This window comes from Rhinatrema bivittatum, chromosome 11, assembly GCF_901001135.1.
Source record: "Rhinatrema bivittatum chromosome 11, aRhiBiv1.1, whole genome shotgun sequence".
In the NCBI taxonomy this organism is placed as follows: Eukaryota; Metazoa; Chordata; class Amphibia; order Gymnophiona; family Rhinatrematidae; genus Rhinatrema; species Rhinatrema bivittatum.
This window is the reverse complement of record NC_042625.1, coordinates 48,799,710-48,822,323: the sequence shown is the minus strand read 5'-3', so window position 1 is coordinate 48,822,323 and position 22,614 is coordinate 48,799,710. Positions and strand designations below refer to the sequence as shown.

At 45.7% G+C, this 22,614-nt stretch overlaps 1 protein-coding gene across 1 annotated transcript in view; it reads right to left on the bottom strand.

The window, feature by feature from the left end:
* PPIL2 (peptidylprolyl isomerase like 2) overlaps positions 1–22,614 on the bottom strand; it is a 109,442-nt gene that overhangs the window by 65,579 nt on the left and 21,249 nt on the right. Inside the window, exons 7-9 of the mRNA XM_029619565.1 lie at positions 14,805–14,896; positions 13,956–14,045; positions 708–783 (exon numbers count right to left, since the gene is read on the bottom strand). Of these exons, the coding sequence (XP_029475425.1) occupies positions 708–783; positions 13,956–14,045; positions 14,805–14,896 (258 nt within the window). The remainder of the gene's footprint in view (positions 1–707; positions 784–13,955; positions 14,046–14,804; positions 14,897–22,614) is intronic.

Below are 22,614 nucleotides of genomic sequence, written 5' to 3'. Positions count from 1 at the left end.
ACCTCTGAGGGATCTCGGAAATTGCCTCAGGAACTCTCAACGGGGGAGGGACCTTTAGGTATCACCACAGGAGAGTGGGGCTCAATCAATCTTCAATTTAAAGGTAAATTTTCCTCTTCTAATGCGTACTGCAATCCCACTATACCACCAATGCTGGTGTAGGAAAAGCATGTCCACATCTGCTAGGAGACGGAGAGATACTGGAGGGCTGAGGTCACTGCAGGGGAATATCTAAGGTGACGTCAGCTTTGAAACCTGACTCCAACTCCTTCTGCTAGCAGGTGAGCACATAAGCCACTGGTCCTGAGTCCATCTGGCTACATGCTAGGAAAATATTAATTTGGTTCCTTTCTTTCATATTTTACAAGAGACTTTCTTCTTCCAAAGCATGCAGTGTTAATCTTGATGTCACATGCCCAGCACATATAGCTGAAGAAACATTTAGTCTTAAATTATTTACATTAAAAAACAAACCCAAAAGACGTAACACACACAAAATTTTATGCATGTGCACACTGGACATAGGGTACCAGTCACACAGAGGGGATGAAGTAGCACAAGTCTGAAACTTGTAAGCAGTACCAACTGTCAAGGCTTCAGTCTTAGTTAAGGTGTTAATTCAATGCCTTTGTGTGTGGTTTTTTTTTTTAAACTCTGTATTTAAACAGGAATACATAGAGTATAACAGAGGTACAAATACTATTCACCTGGGTCTGTCATCTTCATGTTGTTTTTAACATGGAAGAAGTTGGAGACGTTAAATTTGTCCAGGTGAGTAGGATCCTGAGAAAGACACAAAGAGAAGACATTGCTGTGTGAGAGCAAAAGGATAATCGATTCTTACCTACTCATTTTCTTTCGTGTAATTCCACAGAATAGTCCAGGCTCCTGGGTTTTGCCTCCCTGCCAGCAGATGGAGACAGAGAAAAAAGTTTCACTGACACTGAATATAACCTAGTGTGCCACCTGCAGTCTCTCAGTATTGACCTGTACCCAAGCCAAAATGATTAAAAATAAACACTAACAGCTAAGTCTCTAAAAAAAACCCTTCAACTAGGAGGGGAAAAGGTGAAGCCTCAAAGGCAGAAATCCCTTCCAACAATAATCAAGAAGAACATCATTGAATCCCTCAACAACTCTGCATTACACACTAAATATCCGTACAAGAGGACTCCTTCAATGGGTGGGGCTCTGAACTGATCTGTGGTATTACAGGATCGAAAATTAGAGGGTTAGAACCAATTTTCCTTTTCTGTTCATATCCAGATCAGTTCAGACTCCTGGGATGTATCTAAGCTTTCTTACACAGCGTGGGACCAAGACAGTCCCACTCGTAGAACACTCCCCAGATACCATGGAATCCAGAGCCCAGACGTCCAAACGACATGTCTGGTGAAAGCATGCGACCATTTCTAAGTAGCTGCCTGACAAATCTCTTGCGGGGACACCTGTTGAAACTCGGCCCTGGAGGTCGCCTAAGAGCGAGTCGAGTGAGCCTTCAAACCTTCTGGTATGCGGCAACCCTTACAAATGTAAGCTGGGGCAATAGCTTCCTTTAGCCAACTGGCAATTGTAGCTTTACACACTTTACACCTTTCCTCGTACCATTCCAAAGCACAAAGAGGTGATCTGACAAATGAAAACTATTAGTAACTTTGAGGTACCACAACACCACCCACTGTATATCCAGCACCCGAAGTTCCTTTGCGTAAAGCGTGGATGAATCCAAATCCAGAAAGTCTGGAAGCTCTACCATTTAAGACTGCAAACAGAAAAGACCTTTGGGAGAAAGGAGGGTACTGTGTGTAACGAGATCCTGGGGTCCGAAATCCACAGAAAAGGATCCCTACATGATTACACCTGAAGCTCGGAAATCCTTCTGGCTGAACAGATTGCCACCAGAAAAACCACCTTCAGGGTTAAATAGTCACCCTGTTCAATGGTTCAAATGGAGCCTCACACATGCCTCTCAGAACCAAATTAAGATTCCAAGATGGGCACATCCACTGCACCAGGGGACGCAAATGTTTTGCCCCTAGAAGAAAGTAAATTACATCCGGATATGCTGCCAGGGGCATACCCTGCATTTTACCCTGAACACAGCCCAAAGCTGCCACCTGCTCTTGAAGGGAGTTAAAGGCTAGTCCTTTTACCAAATCCCTTCTGTAGAAAAGCTAAAATATGTGAAACCAAAGCATGAGTCGGCCACTCTCCCTGCCCAGTACACCAGGACTTGAAAACCCTCCAAATCCTCACTTAAGCCAAGGATGTGAATGATCTTGTAGCCTGTAGTAAGGTGGAGATAGTCTCCTCAGAATAACCCTTCCATCTCAAAAGCTTCCTCTCAAAAGCCAAGCTGCAAAACAGAAGTGAATTGCCATATCTGAAAATATTGGACACTGGTGAAGAGGCCTTAATAGGTGGCCGAATCTTAGAGGCCCATCCACCGCCATTCTGAACAGAACTGCAAACCAAAGCTGACACAGCCTCTCCAGGGCCATTAAAATTACCTGTCCTGGATGCTGTTCTATCCATCCAAGCACTTTGTCTACTAGCGGCCATGGAGGAAACACAAAGCAGAATCCCTGGAAACCACGGCAACACTACAGCATGAATGCCTTCTGCTCCGTGCTCCTGCCTGCGACTGTAAAAACGTGCCGCCTTGGCATGCCATTAATTCCATGTGGGGCATTCCCTATTTGATCTGAATGAGACTCATTGCCTCCTCTGATAGTTCTTACTCTCTAGAGTCTAGCTGCCTTCATCTGAGAAAATCCGCCTGGATGTTGTCTACCCCAGCAATGTGAGATGCTGCCAGGAGTGACAGATGCTGTTACGCCCAAGAAACCAACTCCGCCCAACAAACCAACTTCTGTGCCTTCGCCTGACTTTTGGTTCTGTCCTGCCTATTGATATAAGCCACCATTGTGGCACTGTCTGAAAGAGCCTACACTGGCTGATTTCATAACTGTGACAGAAAGGCAAGCAATGCAAAACGTACCACCTGCATCTCTACCAGATTGACAGACCACGATGCCTTTGTCTTCTACCACTGGCCTTGTGCCGACTGACTTTGGCATACCGCTCCCCAACCAGTGAGGCTGGCATTGGTGATTACTATCACACAATTCAGGACTTCTAGCTCCATTCCTCAATTCAGATTGGCCCGACCAAGCCACCATGAAAGACTGGACCTGGCATCCATCCTGAGTGGAAGTGGAAGATAAAACTCCTCTGATAATGGATTCCAATGGGAGAGAAGAGATTTCTGAAGAAGTTGCATTTGAGCCAATACCCAAGGAACCAGTTCCAGTGTTGACCCCACCGAACCCAGGACTTGTAAATAGTCCCAGACTTTGAGCAGCAAAAATCCCAAAAGGTAAAGAACTTGAGACTGAAGCTTCAGCATCCGGTCCTTCATGAGAAACACCTTCCCCACTTGAGTGTCGAAGTAAGCTCCCAGGTATTCTAGGGATTGAGATGATGTGAGATAGCTCTTTGCCATTCTCCACCCAGTCCAGAGACCTCAACCTCATGAGGACCTACTGTTCCAACTTCCAACAGAGATCTGCTGACTTTACTCGAATGAGCCAGTCATCTAGATATGGGTATACCACTATTCCTTCCCTTCTGAGCGCTGCTGCCACCACCATCTGGGTGAATGTCCAAGGAATGGTTGCCAACCCAAGCAGGAGTGTGGGACCCTAAAAATGCTCTTCCCTGATGGGAAAATGTAGCTATGTTTCTGTGAAATTCAAGAAGTCAGGAGCTCTCATTTGCGGACAGCTGATTTCCATCAGACATGGGGCGCTCTCAGACCCACATGCACCTTCTTCAGAACCGGAATGGGCCGAAAGACCCCTTCCTTCTTCAGAACCATGAAACAGATGGAAAACCATCCTTTGTCCAACTCCTCCAGAGGTACCTGGACAATTGCCTCCAGGTATCATAGATGATCTAGTGTGAAGCAAACCACCTCTCGTTAGGTGTGGGAAGCACATGAGGAGCTCATGTAGACCTCACTGACCGGATGAATAAATTCCAAGGCATAGCCATCTCTTAAGACTGAGAGGACCCACTGGTTCGTCGTTATCTTGGTCCACTCCTTGCACAAGAGAGCTAACCGTCCCCCTATGACCTCTGGGGAAGAGTAGACCAGAATTGCTGCCTTGCACTCTTTTATTCTCTCTGGCACCAGTACTGAAACTGCCATGGATGGGCGAATGTGATTCTGGAAAGGACAGAGGCTTGGGCAGATGCCTACTTCCGAGAGGAGAAACTTCTACTTAGACGATACTCCCATGTGAGTTCTTCTTAGGCTCAACTTTGGGTAAGGGACTCATTCAAATACTTCTCCAGGACTTTGTCACACAAAGGTGTGACTTTGAAGTTAAACTGCCAAGCTGAGACTTCAACCATAAACTACCTCTGGCTGAAACAGTGGATCTCCACATCGGGGCTGGAAGAGCGCAGCAAATCTTACAAGCATCCATAATATAGGGAACAGCAGCCTCCAAATGCTCTGCTTGCTTGGAGGAAAGAGAGGATACCTCCCCCCTATACCTGAGGCTGCTGAAACTCCAGCACAAACAGGCCGTGGCAAGAGACAGTTGCCACAGAGACCTGTGCACCCAAGACCAAGATGCACAAAACTATTTTGCAGATGTATCCCATCATCCCATGTACCATAACACTAGGAAGTGCCAGGCCACTACTCCAAAAACCCCTTGGAGAAGAGCCCCAAACTTTGCCTCTGATATCCTTGAGAGCCGTGCTCTCTTCATATTGAACCCAACACCAAGAGCTCTCCATATAACCCTTTGAAAAAGGCTGTGACACCATCTCTTTCCATGAAGACCATTTCAAACAAGACCTATGGGATGGGAAACTTAATGGACCATAGGCTCCTCCTGGTTCCAGGGTGCAACCAGGCTGCTGGCCCTAACCTTTAAAATGGAAATAGAGCAGCTTTTAAACTTGAACAAAGGGGAAAGCCAACAGTCACTCAGCAGCATATGGTTTGAAGGGAGGTATTTTCAAAGGATACTAATGAAGCATTAGAGTTAGGGCATCCAAACAGAGAGGTTCCACTATTTGAAAAGAGTTGGCCATAGAGGCAAAAACTCACAATAAAAACTTTTTAAAATATATGCGAAGCAGAAAGCCTGCAAGGGAGTCAGTTGGACTGCTGGATGATCAAGGGGTTAAAGGGGCACTTGGAGAAGATAAGGCCATCGCAGAAAGATTAAACAATTTCTTTACTTCAGTATTTACTAAAGAGTATGTTGGAGAGATACCCGTTCTGGAGAAGATTTTCATGGGTGATGATTCAGATCAAGTGAACCAAATCACAGTGAACCTGGAAGATGTGGTAGACTTGACTGACAAACTGAAGAATAGTAAATCACCTGGTCCGGATGGTATAAACCCCAGGGTTCTGAAAGAACTTAAAAATTAAATTTCAGACCTAATAGTAAAAATCATCCAATGTACCTGAAGATTGGAAGATGGCCAATGTAACCCCTATATTTAAAAAGGGATCCAGGGGTGATCAGGGAAATTATCGACCAGTGAGCCTGACTTCAGTGCCGGGAAAAATCATGGAAACTGTTATAAAGAATACAATCATAATACATTTAGATAGACATGGTTTGATGGGACACAGCCAACATGAATTTACCCAAGGGAATCTTGCCTCACAAATCTCCTACATTTTTCTGAAGGGGTGAATAAACCATGTGGACAAAACTGAACCAGTAGATGTAGTGTATTTGGATTTTCAGAAGGTGTTCGACAAAGTCCCGCATGAGAGGCTTATAAGAAAACTAAAAAGTCATGGGATAGGAGGCAATGTCCTTTTGTGGACTGCAAATTGGATAAAAGACAGGAAACAGAGAGTAGGATTAAATGGTCAGTTTTCAAGGTGGAAAAAGCTATACAGTGGAGTGCCTTAGGGATCTGTACTTGGATCGGTGCTTTTAAGTATATTTATAAATGATCTGGAAAGGGGTACGACGAGTGAGGTGATCAAATTTGCGGATGACACAAAATTATGCAGAGTAGTTAAAAATAACCCATGCTGTAGTTACACGATTTGGGTTCTATCTTAGGAGTTACCACCAAGGAAAGAGATCTAGGCGTCATAGTGGATAATACATTGAAATAGTCAGCCCAGTGTGCTCTGGTGATCAAAAAAGCAAACAGAATGTTAGGAATTATTAGGAAGGGAATGGAAAATAAAACGGAGGATGTCATAATGCCTCTATATAGCTCCATGAAGACCGCACCCTGAATACTGTGTACAATTCTGGTCACCGCATCTCAAATAGGATATAGCTACACTGGAGAAAGTGCAGAGAAATGTGACCAAAATGATAAGGGAATGGCTGCCCTATGAGGGAAAGGCTAAGAAGTTAGGCTGTTCAGTTTGAAGAAGAGACGACTGAGGGGGATATGATAGAAGCCTACAAAATCATGAAAGGACTTGAATAAGTTAATGTAAATAGGTTATCTACTCTCTCAGATATAACAGAAGGACCAGCGGGTGTTCCATGAAGTTAGCAAGTAGCTCATTGAAAACAAATTGAAGAAAATTCTTTTTCACGCAGCATATAGTTAAACTCAGGAATTCATTGCCAGAGGATGTGGTTACAGCAGTTAGTGTACTTGGGTTTAAAAAAGATTTGGATAAGTTCCTAGAGGATAAATCCATAAAGTACTATTACGGTAATTAATATGCAATAGTAACTTATGATCTATCTAATGTTTGGGTACTTGCCAGGTACCTGTGACTTGGATTGTCTACTGTTGGAAACAGGATACTGGGCTTGATAGACCCTTGGTCTAACCCAGTATGGCATTTCTTAAGTTCTTATGTTCAAAATAGGGCTCTCTCAATCCTTTACCGGCCCCAGTTCCTTTGCCATACACCTCAGTGTGCTAGGTGCTAAAGGCAGTTCGCCCCTCCTGATCAGCTGAACCAGTTAGGGATGATGCCAATCAAACATAGGAGTCACAACCCCATCAAAAAATCTCAATGCCCTTCAGTAAAAGCTGTTCTCTGAGCCAAAATCCAATGCAAAAAATAGGCTATGCCATCTTTTTTTCTTCTTCTGGGAACAGGAAGGCGCAAGAGGAAGACAAGAAACTGCCCCATAGGAGTTGCCACCTCCAAAAGGGGCCTTGGGATTAGTCCTCCAACTCAGGAAATCATTTGAGCCTAGCCCTAAGCAGACCATATCCTGAGCACTATTAGTGTCCTTAGCTGTAGGAGAAGTCTTTCTTCCCTCACGAACCCCTGCATTGCGGGAATGAAAACCAAAATGGCTACCATTCCCACACTGCAGGGAAAGCCCAGTCTTGTCTCTCTCTGCAGTCTATAGAGCTTGCCTTCTCCCAGCTGTTTTCCTTATACTTGCAGCAGGATTAAGTCTCCGAACTATTTCAAGCGACGCCAACACGAGTCCCATGTAGCACCGAGGTGTTAAGATGTGCTGTGCGTCTCTCCCTGTTGTGCTGCATTTCCCGTGCTCAGCAGGAGCCGCCGTGATGAGCCCTCAGACTGGGAACTACCACGAGCCCTGCGTCTCCAGCTGTTTCACTTTGCTTCCTGTGCTCAGCGGGAGCCACAGTGATGAGCTGTGAAACAGGCCATTACCACCAGGAACCGCTGCATGTCTCACTTATTTAAATCACGGCAAACTGTTTCCCGCTGGGGTCTGACCTAAAACCTGGCACCGCACGGCTAACGCCACTCATCTACCAGCTGCTGTCAATACAGGCTGCTGATCTCCATCAGTCCCCATGACACAGGAACTTACCGAATCAGCTTAGCACAGCCCTACCAGAGCTGACTGCTCTGCTCCAGACCCTCAGAACTCTTTTTTTTTTTCCATCAACAAATAGGGTGATAAGCAAGGAAAATTCACTTCACTGATCCAGAGCATCGAGTAACAGGCTGGCAGCAGCCCAGGAGGAGAAGAGAGTCAGAGAAATGAGAAAGCCAGCACCACCGGCTTTTGGTCTTCCTCAGGAAAGGACTAAAGCACTTTACTTGACCAGGAAGATAGCCTGCACCAGAGACCTGCCCTCTCCTGGGAGTAAATTATCCAGCAAAACAGTCGAATGCAGGTTTTACATCTCTATCATCTGCTGACAGACTGCAGGTAGCACACTCAATTCTATGCAGCATCAGTGAAACTTTTTTCTGTCTCCATCTGCTGGCAATGAGGCAAAATCCAGGACTCTGGACTGATCTGGGTATGAACAGGAAGGAAAGGACTCCAGCAGACAGTGCCGGGCACCTGTTATTTCCTACTATTCCACAGCAGAGACTCTACAGGCATCACAGAGGCAAGTTACACTGTCCCAGGTTACCAGCATGTTCCTCCCAGTTTCTCACACAAGATAATCTGCCTAAGAAATGGGTCTTTCTACAACATCTGTGTAAACCCAGGGTTGGGATGCTCGGCTCTGTGATTATCTAACACAGTCATTCATCCCCCTCAGCCAGGAAAAATGAGAATCAGCTCTAACTGGTTAAAGGAAAATTGTTTCTTACCTAATTTTCATTCCTGTAGTACCACAAATCAGTCCAGATATGTGGGCTTTGCCTCCCTGCCAGCAGATGGAGACAGAGAGAGTTTCACTGATACTGTACATAACCCAGTGTGCCACCTGCAGTCCCTCAGTATTGACCTGTACCTAAACCAAGATGATAGCAACAACCATAAATTTCTAAGAAAATGTCTAAGCAAACTCCCTCAACAAGCCAGAAGAAGGTGAAATTGCCCAAACACACAATGGAAAACTCATTTTCTAAATTTAACATAAGTGATCAACATTGAAAACCTCAAACAATTCCACACTATTATATAAAGCAACAGTACGAGTGGTGGACTCTCCCCCACCTGTAAATGGGCGGGTCTCTGGACTGATCTGTGGTACTACAGGAGCGAAAATTAGCAGGTAAGAACCAATTTTCCTTTCCCTGTACGTACCCAGATCAGTCCAGACTCCTGGGATGTACCTAAGTTCCCCTTAACTGGGGTGGGACCTGGAGAGTTCTGCTCGTAGAACACCCTCACCAAAGCACATGGAAGCTGGAGCCCCGACATCCAAGCGATAATGCCTAGCAAAAGTGTGCAACGATTTCCCAGTAGCCGCCCAGCAAATTTCATGCAAATTTCATGTTGCGACTCAGTCAGGAAGTCACCTGAGAATGCATTGCGTATGCCCCTAAACCCACCAGCAGCGGGCACAATTGTAGCATTAGACGCCTTACTTCCCTTCTTTGGACCACTCCACAGTACAAAGAGGTGATCTGATCTACAAAAAGATGATCCAATCTTTGGAAATCATAAGTGAACTTTAGATACCTCAATAATGCATGCCTTCAATCTAAGAGTCTAAGCACCCTGCATGAGGCGTAGAGGAATCCAAATCTGGAAAAGCTGGAAGCTCCACTGTCTGTCTAAGATGGAAGGCTGAGACTAATCAGGCAGAAAAGGCGGCACCATGCATAAAGATGCCACTGAATCAGACATCTGTAGGAAGGGATCTCGACACGACAGTGCCTGGTGCTCCGAAATTCTCCTGGCTGAACAAATAGCCTCCAAGAAAACCACTTTAACAGGCCGATGTAACATCATGCGCTGAACCTAGTGCACAGGTTAATGAGCGCTTGGAAGTGTGTTTTGGTCGTGCATCCATTACCCCGATGCAATAAGAGGATCAGCGCACCCAAAACACATGTAGCTAATAGCGCTCATCACATGTAAACTCCACGTAGATGAAGCTATTAGCTATTACCCTGCAATGCAAAAAATCCCTGTGTGCCAGAGGTGCACTTTTTAACCTGCAAATTTTACACATAAAGTCTTCCCACATGTCAAGGGCTCAATTTAAAAACAAAAAAATGTGTTTCTGTGGTCCTCCTACTTTGTATCAGAGCTACTAAGTAGGAAGAACCACAGAAAGCAGCACCATGCAAAAAATAAAAATAAATAAAAGTCTTGATGTAAAAAAAAAAAGAAATTTCGGGGTGCACAATATACACACACAGGGCCGTGTACACTGTGCATGCGTATTGGGCCAGTAAATTAGCTGCTGCAGGATAAATTGAGCATCTGTTTTTGGTAACCTGCTTACATAGGGCACTTAATATTAATTTATTCACTGCTTCACTTACCGCCGGATTGGTTCATTCACTATCACATGTCAGTGAAAAGGACCAATCCCCTTTTAGAAGGCTGTCCTAAAACGGACTTGGTCCTTTCACTGACACTTGTCAGTGAAAAGGACCAATTGGGAACAGCCCTGTCGGGGGGGGGGGGGGGTGGGAGGGAGCTCTGGCCATGCTGTTGTGGACGCACAGCCACTTCTCCTGGGCACTTGATGCAGAGCACTAGGGATGTACAAATTATCCATTTCATGTCCCTTTTAGTGCAGCAGCTCATTTTTGTATTGCATCGAGTGCCCAGGAGAGGTGGATGTGCAAGCGTTCAAAAAATGTGCATCCACTATGGACGCATGTTTTTTACGCACATGATAATACATCGGCCTGTAAGAGTCAGGTCCTTAACTGTAAGCTCTCTTTAGTGGTTCAAACCTAGCCTCACACAATCTTCTAAGGACTAGATTCAGATTCCAAGATGGACAAATGTTCTGCACCTGAGGACGCAAGTTCTTAGCTCCCCGAAGAAACTGTATAACATCTGGATGTGCAGACAGAGGATATCCTTGCACCTTATCCTGGAGACAACCCAATGTCACTACCTGGACTCTCAGAGAATTAAAGGCCAGTCCTTTGACCAGAACCTTTCTGTAGAAAAGCCAAAATGTGCGACACCATAGCCTGAACAGATTGAGGCTACATGCCATCAACAGCAGACCAGGAACTAAAGATCCTCCAAATTCGCACATATGTCAAAGATGTAGAAGGTCGCCTAGCCTGCAATAAGGTGGAAATAACTGCTTCGGAATATCACCTCCATCTCAGTCATCTCCTCTCAGAAGCAAAGCTGCGAGACAGAAGTGAGTTGCCTGACCCAAAAATATTAGGCCCTGGTGGAAAAAAGAGTCTACTGATATCTGAACCTCAGGGGCCCGTCTATGGCCATGTTGATCAGATCTGGGAAGCATGGTAGATGTGGCTAATCTGTAGCTATCAGGATCATGCTGCCAGATGTTCACTATCCACTGTAATCCCTTGTCCACCAGAGGCTACGGGTCACCAAACTTTAGCGACCCAGTCCAGGACAAACTGTATAAAAGAGATAATTCCTTGCTCCACTGGGCTTGCAATGCACAACTGCCAGCAGGTCCCACCGCTGTCTCGTGGAGAATGAAGGATCTGGTCCACCAGATGTCCACTCCATGTCTTCCAGACCGAGCTATCAGAAGGGTCACCTACCTGCTGCTCGTCCACCTCAAACCAAGGGAGATGGCCCCACCAGGACCACACAACTCCCCTGGGCAGATCTAGAAATTTTGTCTTTTAATCTTTTTTTTTTTTTTTTTACCTATCTCTCCAGACTGCCAATTTTACACCATCTACAATCTGCTGGAGATAGAGAAATACTGAGGGCCTTCAGGTGGCACACTGGGTTATGTACAGTGTTGGTGAAACTTTCTCTGTCTCCATCTGCTGGCAGGGAGGCAAAACCCAGAGTCTGGACTGATCTGGGTACATACAAGGAATGACAGTTGTTTAAAAAAGTTGTACAGCGCTCTGGTCAAAACAGTAATATAAACAGACTAATATATTACTAAAAGCTTGTTACTGCCTCTATATTTACTTTTTTTTTTTTAGAACAAAAGATCTCTTGGATTAAGACTATTCTCTCCCCTTAGGCCATGCTTCAGAAAATTTTAGATGTATTAAGATGGTGCTAAGGCAAGTTAAGGGTAATGAACAGCCCAGCAACACATCAATCTCAGGATGATGGAAATCTCCAACTAGCAGTAGCTTTCAGAATTAGAAATCAAACAGCCACATCTTACCTGCCATAGCTATCAAATGAATTGATATAAAACATGGGACGTATCATTATCCAAGCACAGAGGGCTACAATGGAGGAAGATGACAAAAACTATCTCGGATAAGGAGAGGCACGTAACACGTGGTCACGATCCATGGATGGCAGCTGGAATATATATTTTGCAGTATGGACCAGATGGGTCAATTTGTCTTTTGCCGCCATCATCTACTATATTATATGTTAGCATGATCTCAGTGTGCCCTGTACTCTAGGAACCCGCAGTGTACCTCTACGAAAACTGCACAGGAAGCGCTATGGATTATTCAGACATACCAGGGTTCCAAACGGTTAAATGAAATGGCTTGCTATTTAATGCACCTCTAGCTCATTTCAATGATGTAATTACGCCTCTCATTCATCCCTGAAATTGTATGCTTCCCTCTCACCGTAAATCTTCCCTTTCCCCTCTGATAGTAAAACAAAAGACATCCTCGATGCTCTGCTGCAGCACAGCACAAAGCATCCCTCGCTTTCCTCACCCTCTCCTCATGCTCCCTTTTCGCTTTGTTACAGCAGTGAATGTGCCAGTACTACCCAGGTGGCCTTCTGCACAGTAGCACAGTATGTGCCATTTTCTTATGCACTAGAAATTGTGAATTACAGCTCAGCACCAAAATCACATTGGCTAAAGTCAACTTTTCACCTTTGGTGGTAAGGACAGCATTATTCGTTTCATTACATAAAATAAACCATTTTTTACAATAATCCCAAGAGATGAGCATTTAACAAAATTAGTATTTATATGCTGCCCCTGTGGAAAGTAAGTCACCTGACTAGTGAATGCCTTTGCTAAAGAGTTAAAGGACAGTTGATAGCAAAAGTGCATGACAAACAAAAGACTTTTATAGCCAACAGATTAGGAATTCCTTAGAAGAGACATCCTTCTTTTGCATGTGAGCTGAACATTTTTCAGCAGAATTTGGATTACAGAAAATTAACTGACAAGTACATTCTTTTGCTAAAAACAATTGTTCAATAAAAAAATTATCAGAAACAAAACTAAGCTGCTCAGAAGCTGAAGGAAGAAGGCCCCACCTGCAGGGAATTCAATTCTAAATGCCGGGACACTCAGTGTAATCTGTGCAAAACCGCAGTGCATCCGGCAATCACAACAATGACTCTGTCCTTCTATAGCCTGGGACTAGTAACTGTGTAAGATTAGAGGAAGCAGTACAGAACGGCTGGTTAGTCCCTGGCAAACTGAGAACAAGAGAAGGACAGACACGTAGAGCTGAGCGTACAGCTTTTGCCAAACTCAACACTGATTATACGTAGAAACTGAGTGACGGAAAAAACACAGACAAGCTCGCAGAAAGTTCAAATGCTAATGTTCAATTTAAATTTCTTGTAATTTGCCTTGAGGCCATTCTTGGTGAAATGCAGACTATCAAACGTAAAGGTCACTTGCCTAAGGGTTAAGGTGATTTACAGATGTTTTTCACATATTAAGACACTTTTGAGTTCCATGTACTAAACATTTTTCACATGAATACAAAATGGGAGAATGCTTTTAGTGCACAGGCCCCTGAGTGTCTCGCTACCTATAGATCACTGATGATCAGAATCTCCAGATTCGCCTCCTGTTCAGCTAAGAGTAATATGTGCTGCCTCGTGTGCTATCATTGATGATGTCAGCCTCATTCCTAGTGCTGAGCCAACACCAGTTCAGGGTGATTTTTCTGTGCTTTACAGGACTGGCTGAGTTACCAACATGCCCTCTCAGACACCAGGCCACATTTAAAATAGCAAACGCTTTCAGAGGTGAGCTATCAGGGCAAAACAAGATGTTGGCTTGTTGATGACATCACAATATTATGTCATCACCATGAAACAGTCTGGTACCCTTTTTTTTTTTTTGAAAGGCTGGTGATGGGCAGGGCAAGGTTTACACCTGTGGAGCAGAACGGGGTTTACCTGAAGAGTGATTATGTCCTGCCGTGTAAAAGGCTCATCTGTCAGTAGGTCCTTGTAGTTTTTTGGTTTGATGTTTAATTGTTCAATTGCCTAAATACCGAAAGAGAAAAGTGGAAATAAAAAGTGAATTGCAAAGGATCGGACATAATAAAATATGAAAGGTAGAACAAGGAAAGTCATTGGAGGAGTTGTTAGTACTCACATGTTCCTACTTTCTCACTTCAGACAGATTTCTTGATAAACATTCAAGGGGGAGTCAATGAATAAGGTGAATATAAGCAGTTTAAATTCATCTTATTTATTGTCCTGTTGCTCCCTCCGCCCAGCAGTAAGTCACGTTATTCACTGGAACGGAGTGGTTCATTCATTTTGGCTAACATAAAGTGCCAGCCTCAGGAGGAAGATATGCTGCTTTAATTTCATGTGACCCCTGGCTCACTAGAAAGTTGAGAGACAGCCTTTTAGGATGGAAAGGCAGTTTATAAATTAAAGTGGTGTAGGAGGGAGGAGACAGCATAGGACACTGCTGGTAGTGGGGTGACTCCCAGCTGTAGCACTGGGTAGCAGCTTTCCTCGCTCGGCCCAAGTATAGAATTATCTCTCATACTCTTTTTCTCTGTCGACTCCCTGCCCCATTTTATTTAGCCAGTATTGTTTTTAGTTTTGTTTACTTTTATTTTATTACTATTTGTATATGTTTCTTATTGGATTATTTCATTGTTTATTTTTAATAATTTTATGTATGTTTCTTTGTAAACCGCTTCGAACCTTGGAGGATGAGGTAAAGAACTTTTAAATAAATAAATAAATAAATAAATAAATAAATAAAATAAAGTGGGTAGAACCTACCTCATTAGCATACACGTTTCCTGTTGTCTTTATGGCCACGATATGTGAGTTATTGGTAAAGACTGTGAACAACACTGGACAATGGTATTTACCTTCAATAGGAAAATAAGAAACAAGACTTGTTAGAATGGGTGAATTATCTGACTTTCAGCCATCGACAGCATATAGAGGTTAAATCCTAGCATACTCCTCTACCAAAGCATCTCCATCCCACTGCCTTGCCCTGCAGCATACCTCTGGTATTTCAGTCAAGACATCTACTGGTGAAAACTGCTATATTTTCTTTTGCAATGTGAACACTCATCCATTAAGGCCAAGAGTTATAAGAGGGGGAAGGGTGGCAGCTCAGTGACAAATGCCGCATACTGCCAATCAGCAAAGATGGGTTCCATTCCTGGGCCTGGCTGGGGCAGGGGATGCTGTGGCGGCAGCAATCACAGTTTGGAGTGGGAGGGGGTATTCCCAGTCACTCCTCAATGACAACACCTAGGGTCTAACTCTTCGGGTTCCAGAAGGAGCCGTGGTTTCTGGCCTCTGGCCAGAACTGTTGCTGTGCTGGCTGGGTGGAGTTGGGAGAGGTAAGAGCAGGCCTGAAATTAAAAGTAAAAATAATAAAAATAATATAATGAGACTGGCACAAGTAAGTGAACAGTCTGAGATGCGGCCGCCCTAACCATGGCCGACAGTCCGTGCACGGCGGGACAATGTGCGGAAGAGGCGACACTCCCAGGCACGATTTTAGGGCAGGGGAGGAAAGTTGCGCACTGCACATTTTCAAATTGATACAAGCAAAATTCCACCACCATAAAAATCCAGTGCAAGTGACTGCACCCACAGTAATCTCCAGAATGAAAGTCCTCACATATTTTTCCTTTGAAACTGGTGCGGAGAGAACTTAGGTAAAAAACAAAATAAGGGCAGACTTTGTACTAATGCAGGCAATAGGAAAATTGCTTCTTACCTAATTTTTGCTCCTGGAATTCCTCAGATCAGACAAGTGGGTTTTGCATCCCTCCCAGCAGATGGACACAGAGAATAAAAATCTTTCAGGCACTACTACTTAACTGAGTGTGCCTGAAATCTGTATCCAAGCCAAAATGACTACTCCTAAAACCCAAATGATTTTACATCTGGGGTGAGCAGAGAATCAAAGCTGAAGCCCCTCTACAAACCTGGGACCCCAACCGCCAGGGTAATGAAAGCATTCCAAACCCAACTGCTTATATATACAATCTTTGCAAAAAAAACTGCATTATCAGCATCCAAAAGCGGGAAAGATCTTTCAAAATATAAGAGTGACGGGCTTCGGGACTGATCTGTGGTGTTCCAGGAACAAAATTTAGCAGTTAAGAACCAAATTTTCCTTTCCTGTTTATACCCCAGATCAGTCCAGACAAGTGGGATGTACCTAAGCCCCTCTACACTGGGCAGGAACCCGAAAGACCTGCATGCGACACACTTTCTCCAAATGTCACTTCATCTGGTGCCCGAACATCTTGGCAGTAATGCTTGGTAAAAGTGTGCAGAGAAGACCATGTCGCTACCCAACAAACTCCTGTGGAGACCCCAGCTGACACTCTGTCCAGTAAGCTGCCTATGCCCTAGTAGAATGCGCTTACAGCCCCTCTGCAACTGTTCGACCCTTACAGAGATAGGCTGAAATAATCGCTTCCTTCAACCATCGTGCAATCATGCTCTTTGCAGTTTTACATCCCTTCTTTGCTCCACTGAATAAACAAAGATGATCCAACCTCTGAAAGTCATTAGTGATCTTAAGATATCGTAACAGAGCTTGACGAACGTCCCATAAGTGAAGTTCCTTCGCATGTGGCATATCTGACATAAGGTTTGTAAAGGCCGGCGACTCAGTCTGGTTGAGATGAAATGAGGACACAACCTTGGGCAAAAAGGAAGAAATCATATGCAGCGAAATCCTGTCGCCTGAAATCCATAGAAAAGGCTCCCTGCATGACAAGGCTTGAAGCTCCGAAATCCACCTAGCTGAACAAATTGCCACCAAAAAGACGGTCTTCAAAATGAGGTCCTTCAAAGATGCCTTTCTCAACGCTTCAAAAAGAAGTCCACAAAGCACTCGAAGAACCAGATTAAGGTTCCACAAGGGACACATTCTATGAACCGGAGGATGCAAATGTTTCACCCCTTTAACAAAATGCACAATGTCTGGATGGGTCACCAACATCCTCCCCTGAAGCTTCCCTTGAAAACAGCCCAAGGCTGCTACCTGTACTTGGAGCAAATTATAGGCCCTTTGCTAGGCCATCCTGCAAAAATGACAAGACCTGGAAAATGTCCACCTGCAAAGGATCAAGGGCATAGATCCCACACCATGACAAACACTTTCCACACTTGGATATACGCCAGAGAACTGGATGGCCTCCTAGCCTGAAGCAAAGTAGCAATCACTGGCTCTGAATACCCTTTCAAGTGAAAACATCACTTTTCAAAAGCCAGGCCGCTAGGCAAAAGCGATATGCTTGCTCCGAAAAGATGGGTCCCTGGCACAGCAACCTCTGCAGATGCTCTAATTGGATGGGACCATCTAATACCAGCAGAACCAGATCCGCAAACCACAGATGGCGCCACGAGAATCACTCTTCCTGGATTTTGCTTGATGCAACATAACACTCGGCCTACAAGAGTCCATGGGGAAAATAGGTACTGCAAAAGACTCGTCGGCCAAGGTTGAAACAGAGCATCGATTCCTTCGGAACCAAACTCTCTCCTGTGGCTGAAAAACCTGTCCACCTTGGCATTTCTTCGAGACTCAATTAGATCGAACTGGGGCTTGCCCCACTTACCCCGCATGAGGGTAAAGGCCTCCGCTGGCAACTCCCATTTCCCCGGATCCAGCTGCTGCCTGCTGGGATAATCTGCTTGCACACTGTCCACTCCGGCCAATTAAGACGCTGCTAGCACTGCTAGATTTTCTCAGCCCAGACAAAGAGCTCCTGGGCCACTAGTCGACTCTTCATCCCGCCTTAACCATTGATGTACGCTACCATTGTCACATTGTCTGAGAATGCTTGCACCGCATGCCCCCCGGATCCATGGAAGAAAGGCCAGTAACGCTCTGTGAACCATCCTTGTTTCCAAACGGTTGATTGACCAGGATGCTTCCCCTGGTGACCACTGACCTTAAACCATCTGACCTTGACACACTGCCCCCCCCCATCACTAAGGCTGGCATCTGTGGTCACTACCACCCAATCTGGGACCGCCAGGAACACTCCTTTCTCCAAATTGGGACGAGACAGCCACCACGAGAGACTGGATCTGGAGTGCCTCTAAAGTGATAAGGGAAGCTGAAATTCTTCCAACAATGGATTCCAACGGGACAGAAGTACTGTTTGGAGAGGCGGCATGTGAGCAAACACCCATGGGATCAACTCCAGCGTAGATGACATAGAACCCAGAACCTGCAAATAATTCCAGACTCTAGGTACTGAAAGACACAGCAGATCAAGCACTTGAGCCTGCAAATTGACCACCCTCTCGGAGGTTAGAAACACCTTGCCTAAGTGGGTATCAAATTTTGCCCCCAGATACTCCAATGACTGGGATGGCTACAAGTGGCTCTTTATTAGGTTTATCACCCACTTCAGGGACCTCAAGCATTCCATGACACATTGAACTGAACAGCAGCACTCCATCTCTGACTTTGCCCGGATGAGCCAATCATCCAGGTATAGATGTACCAGGATCCCTTCCCTTCTGAGGACTATGGCCACCATCACCTTCATGAGAGTCCTCGGGGCGGTTACCAACTCGGAGGGAAGTGCCTGAAACTGAAAATGTTCCCTTAGCACTTGTGAATCGCAGAAATTTTTTTATAGTCTGAATGTATGGGAATATGAAGGTATGCCTCCATGGGAAAATAAGTGTGGAAGCTTGCTGGGCAGACTAGATGGGCCGATTGGTCTTTTTCTGCCGTCAATTTCTATGTTTCTAACAATGTGAGAAACTTTCCTTTGCAAACCGCTATCACCATCCTCAGTGTCTCCATACAAACGCGCAGCACCTGCAGTGCTACACTGACCTTCTGCAGATCAAGAATGGGCCGAAAGGTGCCCTCCTTCTTGGGAACCACAAAGTAAACTCAGTATCTTCCTAGTCCTTGCTCCCTTAGGGGAACTGGGATGATGGCTTCTAGGCGCTGCAGCCATAGCAATGTATCCTGTACCACCACCCACTTGGCCTGAAAAGTGCAACAGGACACCACACAGACTTCTCTGATCGAGCGTGAAAATTCTAAGGCGTAGCCATCTCTTATCACTTCCAGAACTCACTGATCGGCCGTGATCTTGGTCCACTCCTCATAAAAGAGGGCTAATCTCCCCCCAACAGCTTCCAGGGAAGAGTGAACCAGCTTGTGGGGTCTTAACTCCTCTGGTCCCCTGGCTGGAATTCTCTCTGGCAGGTCTACGTGACCCCCGAAAGGACTGTTGCCTTCCTAAACCTTGTTTCTGCATCAACACAGCAGAACTATTGTTGGAGCGAAACTTTATCTCTCAAAAGCGAGAACACAGCAGAAAGCTATTTTTGCCAGGCTTATCTTCGGGCAACTTGTTCCCTTTTGACTTCCCCAAATGCTTCATCGGCTGTTTCAGATCTTCTCTGAACAACAACTTGCCTTTGCAATGGTATAAAACTTAGCGACGGTATAGAAAAGGTTTTAAATAAATAAAAATAAATACAAGGGAGATTACACAGCTGTGCTTTAGACCACACATCCACCATCCAATTGCGCAACCACAGGAATCTCCGGGCTGCCACCATGGACACCATATTCCTGGCCGACATCCGGACCATGTTGTACAGAGCATCTGTCACATAGGCCTCACCCGCCTGGTTAGAATCAGCAGGGGGCCCTGACATCTCCTGCACCCAGCACAAACAAGCTCTCTGTATCAGACTAGAATGGATTGCAATTCGAACGCTCAACGCCATGATCTAAAACAGCCTCTTCAACAGGATCTCCAACTTTTGATCCTGGATATCCTTCAGCTTAACCAACCCTGCCATGGGAATGGTCATCTTGTTGGTTACTGCAGATACCACCGCATCTACCTTTGGAAGCTTCCAAAGCTTCAAGGTCTCCTCCAGCAAGGGATACAACTTAGCCATAGCCCTGGTCACCTTCAGACCTGCCTCAGGTGAATCCCACTCCTGGTCAACCAACTTCTTCACCTTCTTTGGCAAAGAGAAAGCCTTTGGCAGTCCATGCAGCCTATCCAGTACAGGGCGCACCCCTTCATTGTCCAAATCTTCCTGCATGAACTCGATCCCCAGTTCCTCCAAAATATGGGGAACAAGGGGTTACAGTTCCCCATTACGGAATGTCTCACCACCCTAAGGAACTTCCTCCACATCAGGCCCATTACCCGCTGAAGCACTCATAGGATCAATGCATGAGTCATCTCGCGGGCCTTCCTGTAGATCATCACCCTCCAAGTCCTCAGAGGTCTCTTCATCTTCCCCTGAAGGGCGTCCCAGTCCCAGGAGCAGAAGGATTGACCTGGCCTGTGTATCTGCTCTAAGCTTCTTAGCCGAGTGCTGAGACTTCTGGGTGGCCGGATTCTTACTTGCTGCTTCTTTCTTAGTCAGATAGGCCTTATGTAACAGCAAAATATAATCCATGGAAAATTCCTCAGATCCATTAGATACCTTCTCATGTCCTCAGCTGGCCCTCCTGCCCCTTCTACAGAGCATTGATCCACCAGAGATAGTGGGGGAGTCTCTGGGCTCCCAAGCAACAGCATTCCTCCTGGCACGTGGAGGCAACATGGCCAGTCTCCTCTGAAACCCCCCCCCCCCTCAGGCCTCAAGCAAGTGTGACTGCCTTGAGAAACCTCCACTGAGGTCCCTTCCTCACCGGAGCACAGCCAGCACACAAAGAGGACACATTGAGGCACGATCGCCTCATATCACAGGTCTCACACTTTCCTGTGCTCCATGGGAGGTCCCATGATTCTGCAGCAGCCAAAAATAACCTCAGCTGCGATTGTCGCAACACTGCCCCGGGCGCTGGTCACAGATCCTCGGTGCTGCAGCCGAGCGTGTCCTCTCTCACCTTCTTTATCCACCTTACCGCTCCGACACAGACAACCAATCATCAGCCCTGCACTCAAAACATTTCTTTTTTTTTTTTTAAAAAGCAACAGCAACCAAGAAGCCCAGATAAAAAAAGAAAGATATACTTTCCTGCTCCTGGCTGTCGATGGTGGGTGAGAAGGCCTCAGAGGGAGCGAGGAAACCAGGACCCCTGGCTTTCCCTCCCTCTGGAAGTCGAGGGCTGAGCCAAATCAGGAATTTCCAACCCTCCTGCTCGCCCTGCTCAACCTGAGGGCTGGCCCACAAAGGATTCTAACACTTCAAGGAGCACCATTCTTCACTAATTGATTAAATTCTTCTTCCTCTTATTTTATTTTTTTTTTTTTGTAATAAACTCCACATTGCAGGTTTGTACCTCTACCATCTGAAAAGTTTTTATTCTCTGCCTCCATCTGCTGGTAGGGATGCAAAACCCACTTGTATGGAATGATCTAGGGTATGAACAGGAAATGAAAATACCCCAATAGGTGAAAAATTCCCAGCTAGCTCCTAGAACCAGATCCCACCACAGAGGCTGGTTCTGATTGAGCTGGCGACCTAGAGGAGGAGGAGGAAACTGCCGGGACAAAACCAACCCCCCCCCCCCCCAACTCATTTGACCTGGGACTTTAGCCAGACCTTAACAGCCCTTCAAAGGCAAAAGGTAAACGAGTGCTCAGAGGTCTGCCATTCACACAACCTCTCAGAGAGGGTTGAAGGGGAAGATGCACTCATTAAATCCAAGGATGTAGTTTACAGTAAAGAACCAGTGTCTTCTTATATGGAGCTGCAAATTTCCATAAGAGAACCCACATAAATATTAAGCACTTCTTAAATGTTGATCGGCCAGGGAAGCACCAGAGCATCCACTCCTTCGGCTCTTGTCTCCCTGCACCAACTGAAGAAGTGTGGGGCCTTGGCATTCTTGAATGTCGCCATTAGATCCAGGCTGGGAATGCCCCACTTGTCGCATATGAGTTGAAAGGCCTCGTCCGCTAACTCCCATTCTCTGGGGTCGAGACGATTCCAACAGAGAAAGTCTGCCTGAACGTTGTCAGCGCCCGCTATGTGGGACGCTGCAATGCTGACCAGATGCTGTTCCGCCCAGCCTATCAACTGCTGAGCTTCTTCCGCCACTGGACGATTTTTGGTCCCTCCTTGGTGATTAATATACACCACCGTGGTCAAGTTGTCGGACAGCACCTGACTGACTTCCCCTGGAGAAGTGGAAGGAGAGCTTGTAAGGCCAAAAATACTGCTCTGGTATCCAGCTGATCGATCGACCACAGAGACTCCTGCTGAGACCATTGTCCCTGTTCGGATTTCTCCAAACAAACCACTCCCCAGCCGGACAAGCTGGCATCTGTAGTCACCACTGTCCACTCGGGCATTACCAAGGAAATCCCATGTTCCAAGTTGCCTGAGAGGAGCAACCACTTGAGACTGGATCTTGCCGACTCCGGAAGAGGAAGGGGCAGATGAAATTGCTTGGAGACTGGATTCAACCAGGAAAGCAATGCTGATTGTAACGGACGCATATGAGCAAAGGTCCACGGCACCAACTCCAGATGGAAGTCAAGGATCCCAGGACCCTCAAGTAATCCCGTACTCTGGGAGGATGTTGAGCCAATAGGTCCCGAACCTGACCCTGCAGCTTGCAAATACGGTATGCGGTAAGGAAAACTCTCCCCTGCTGCGT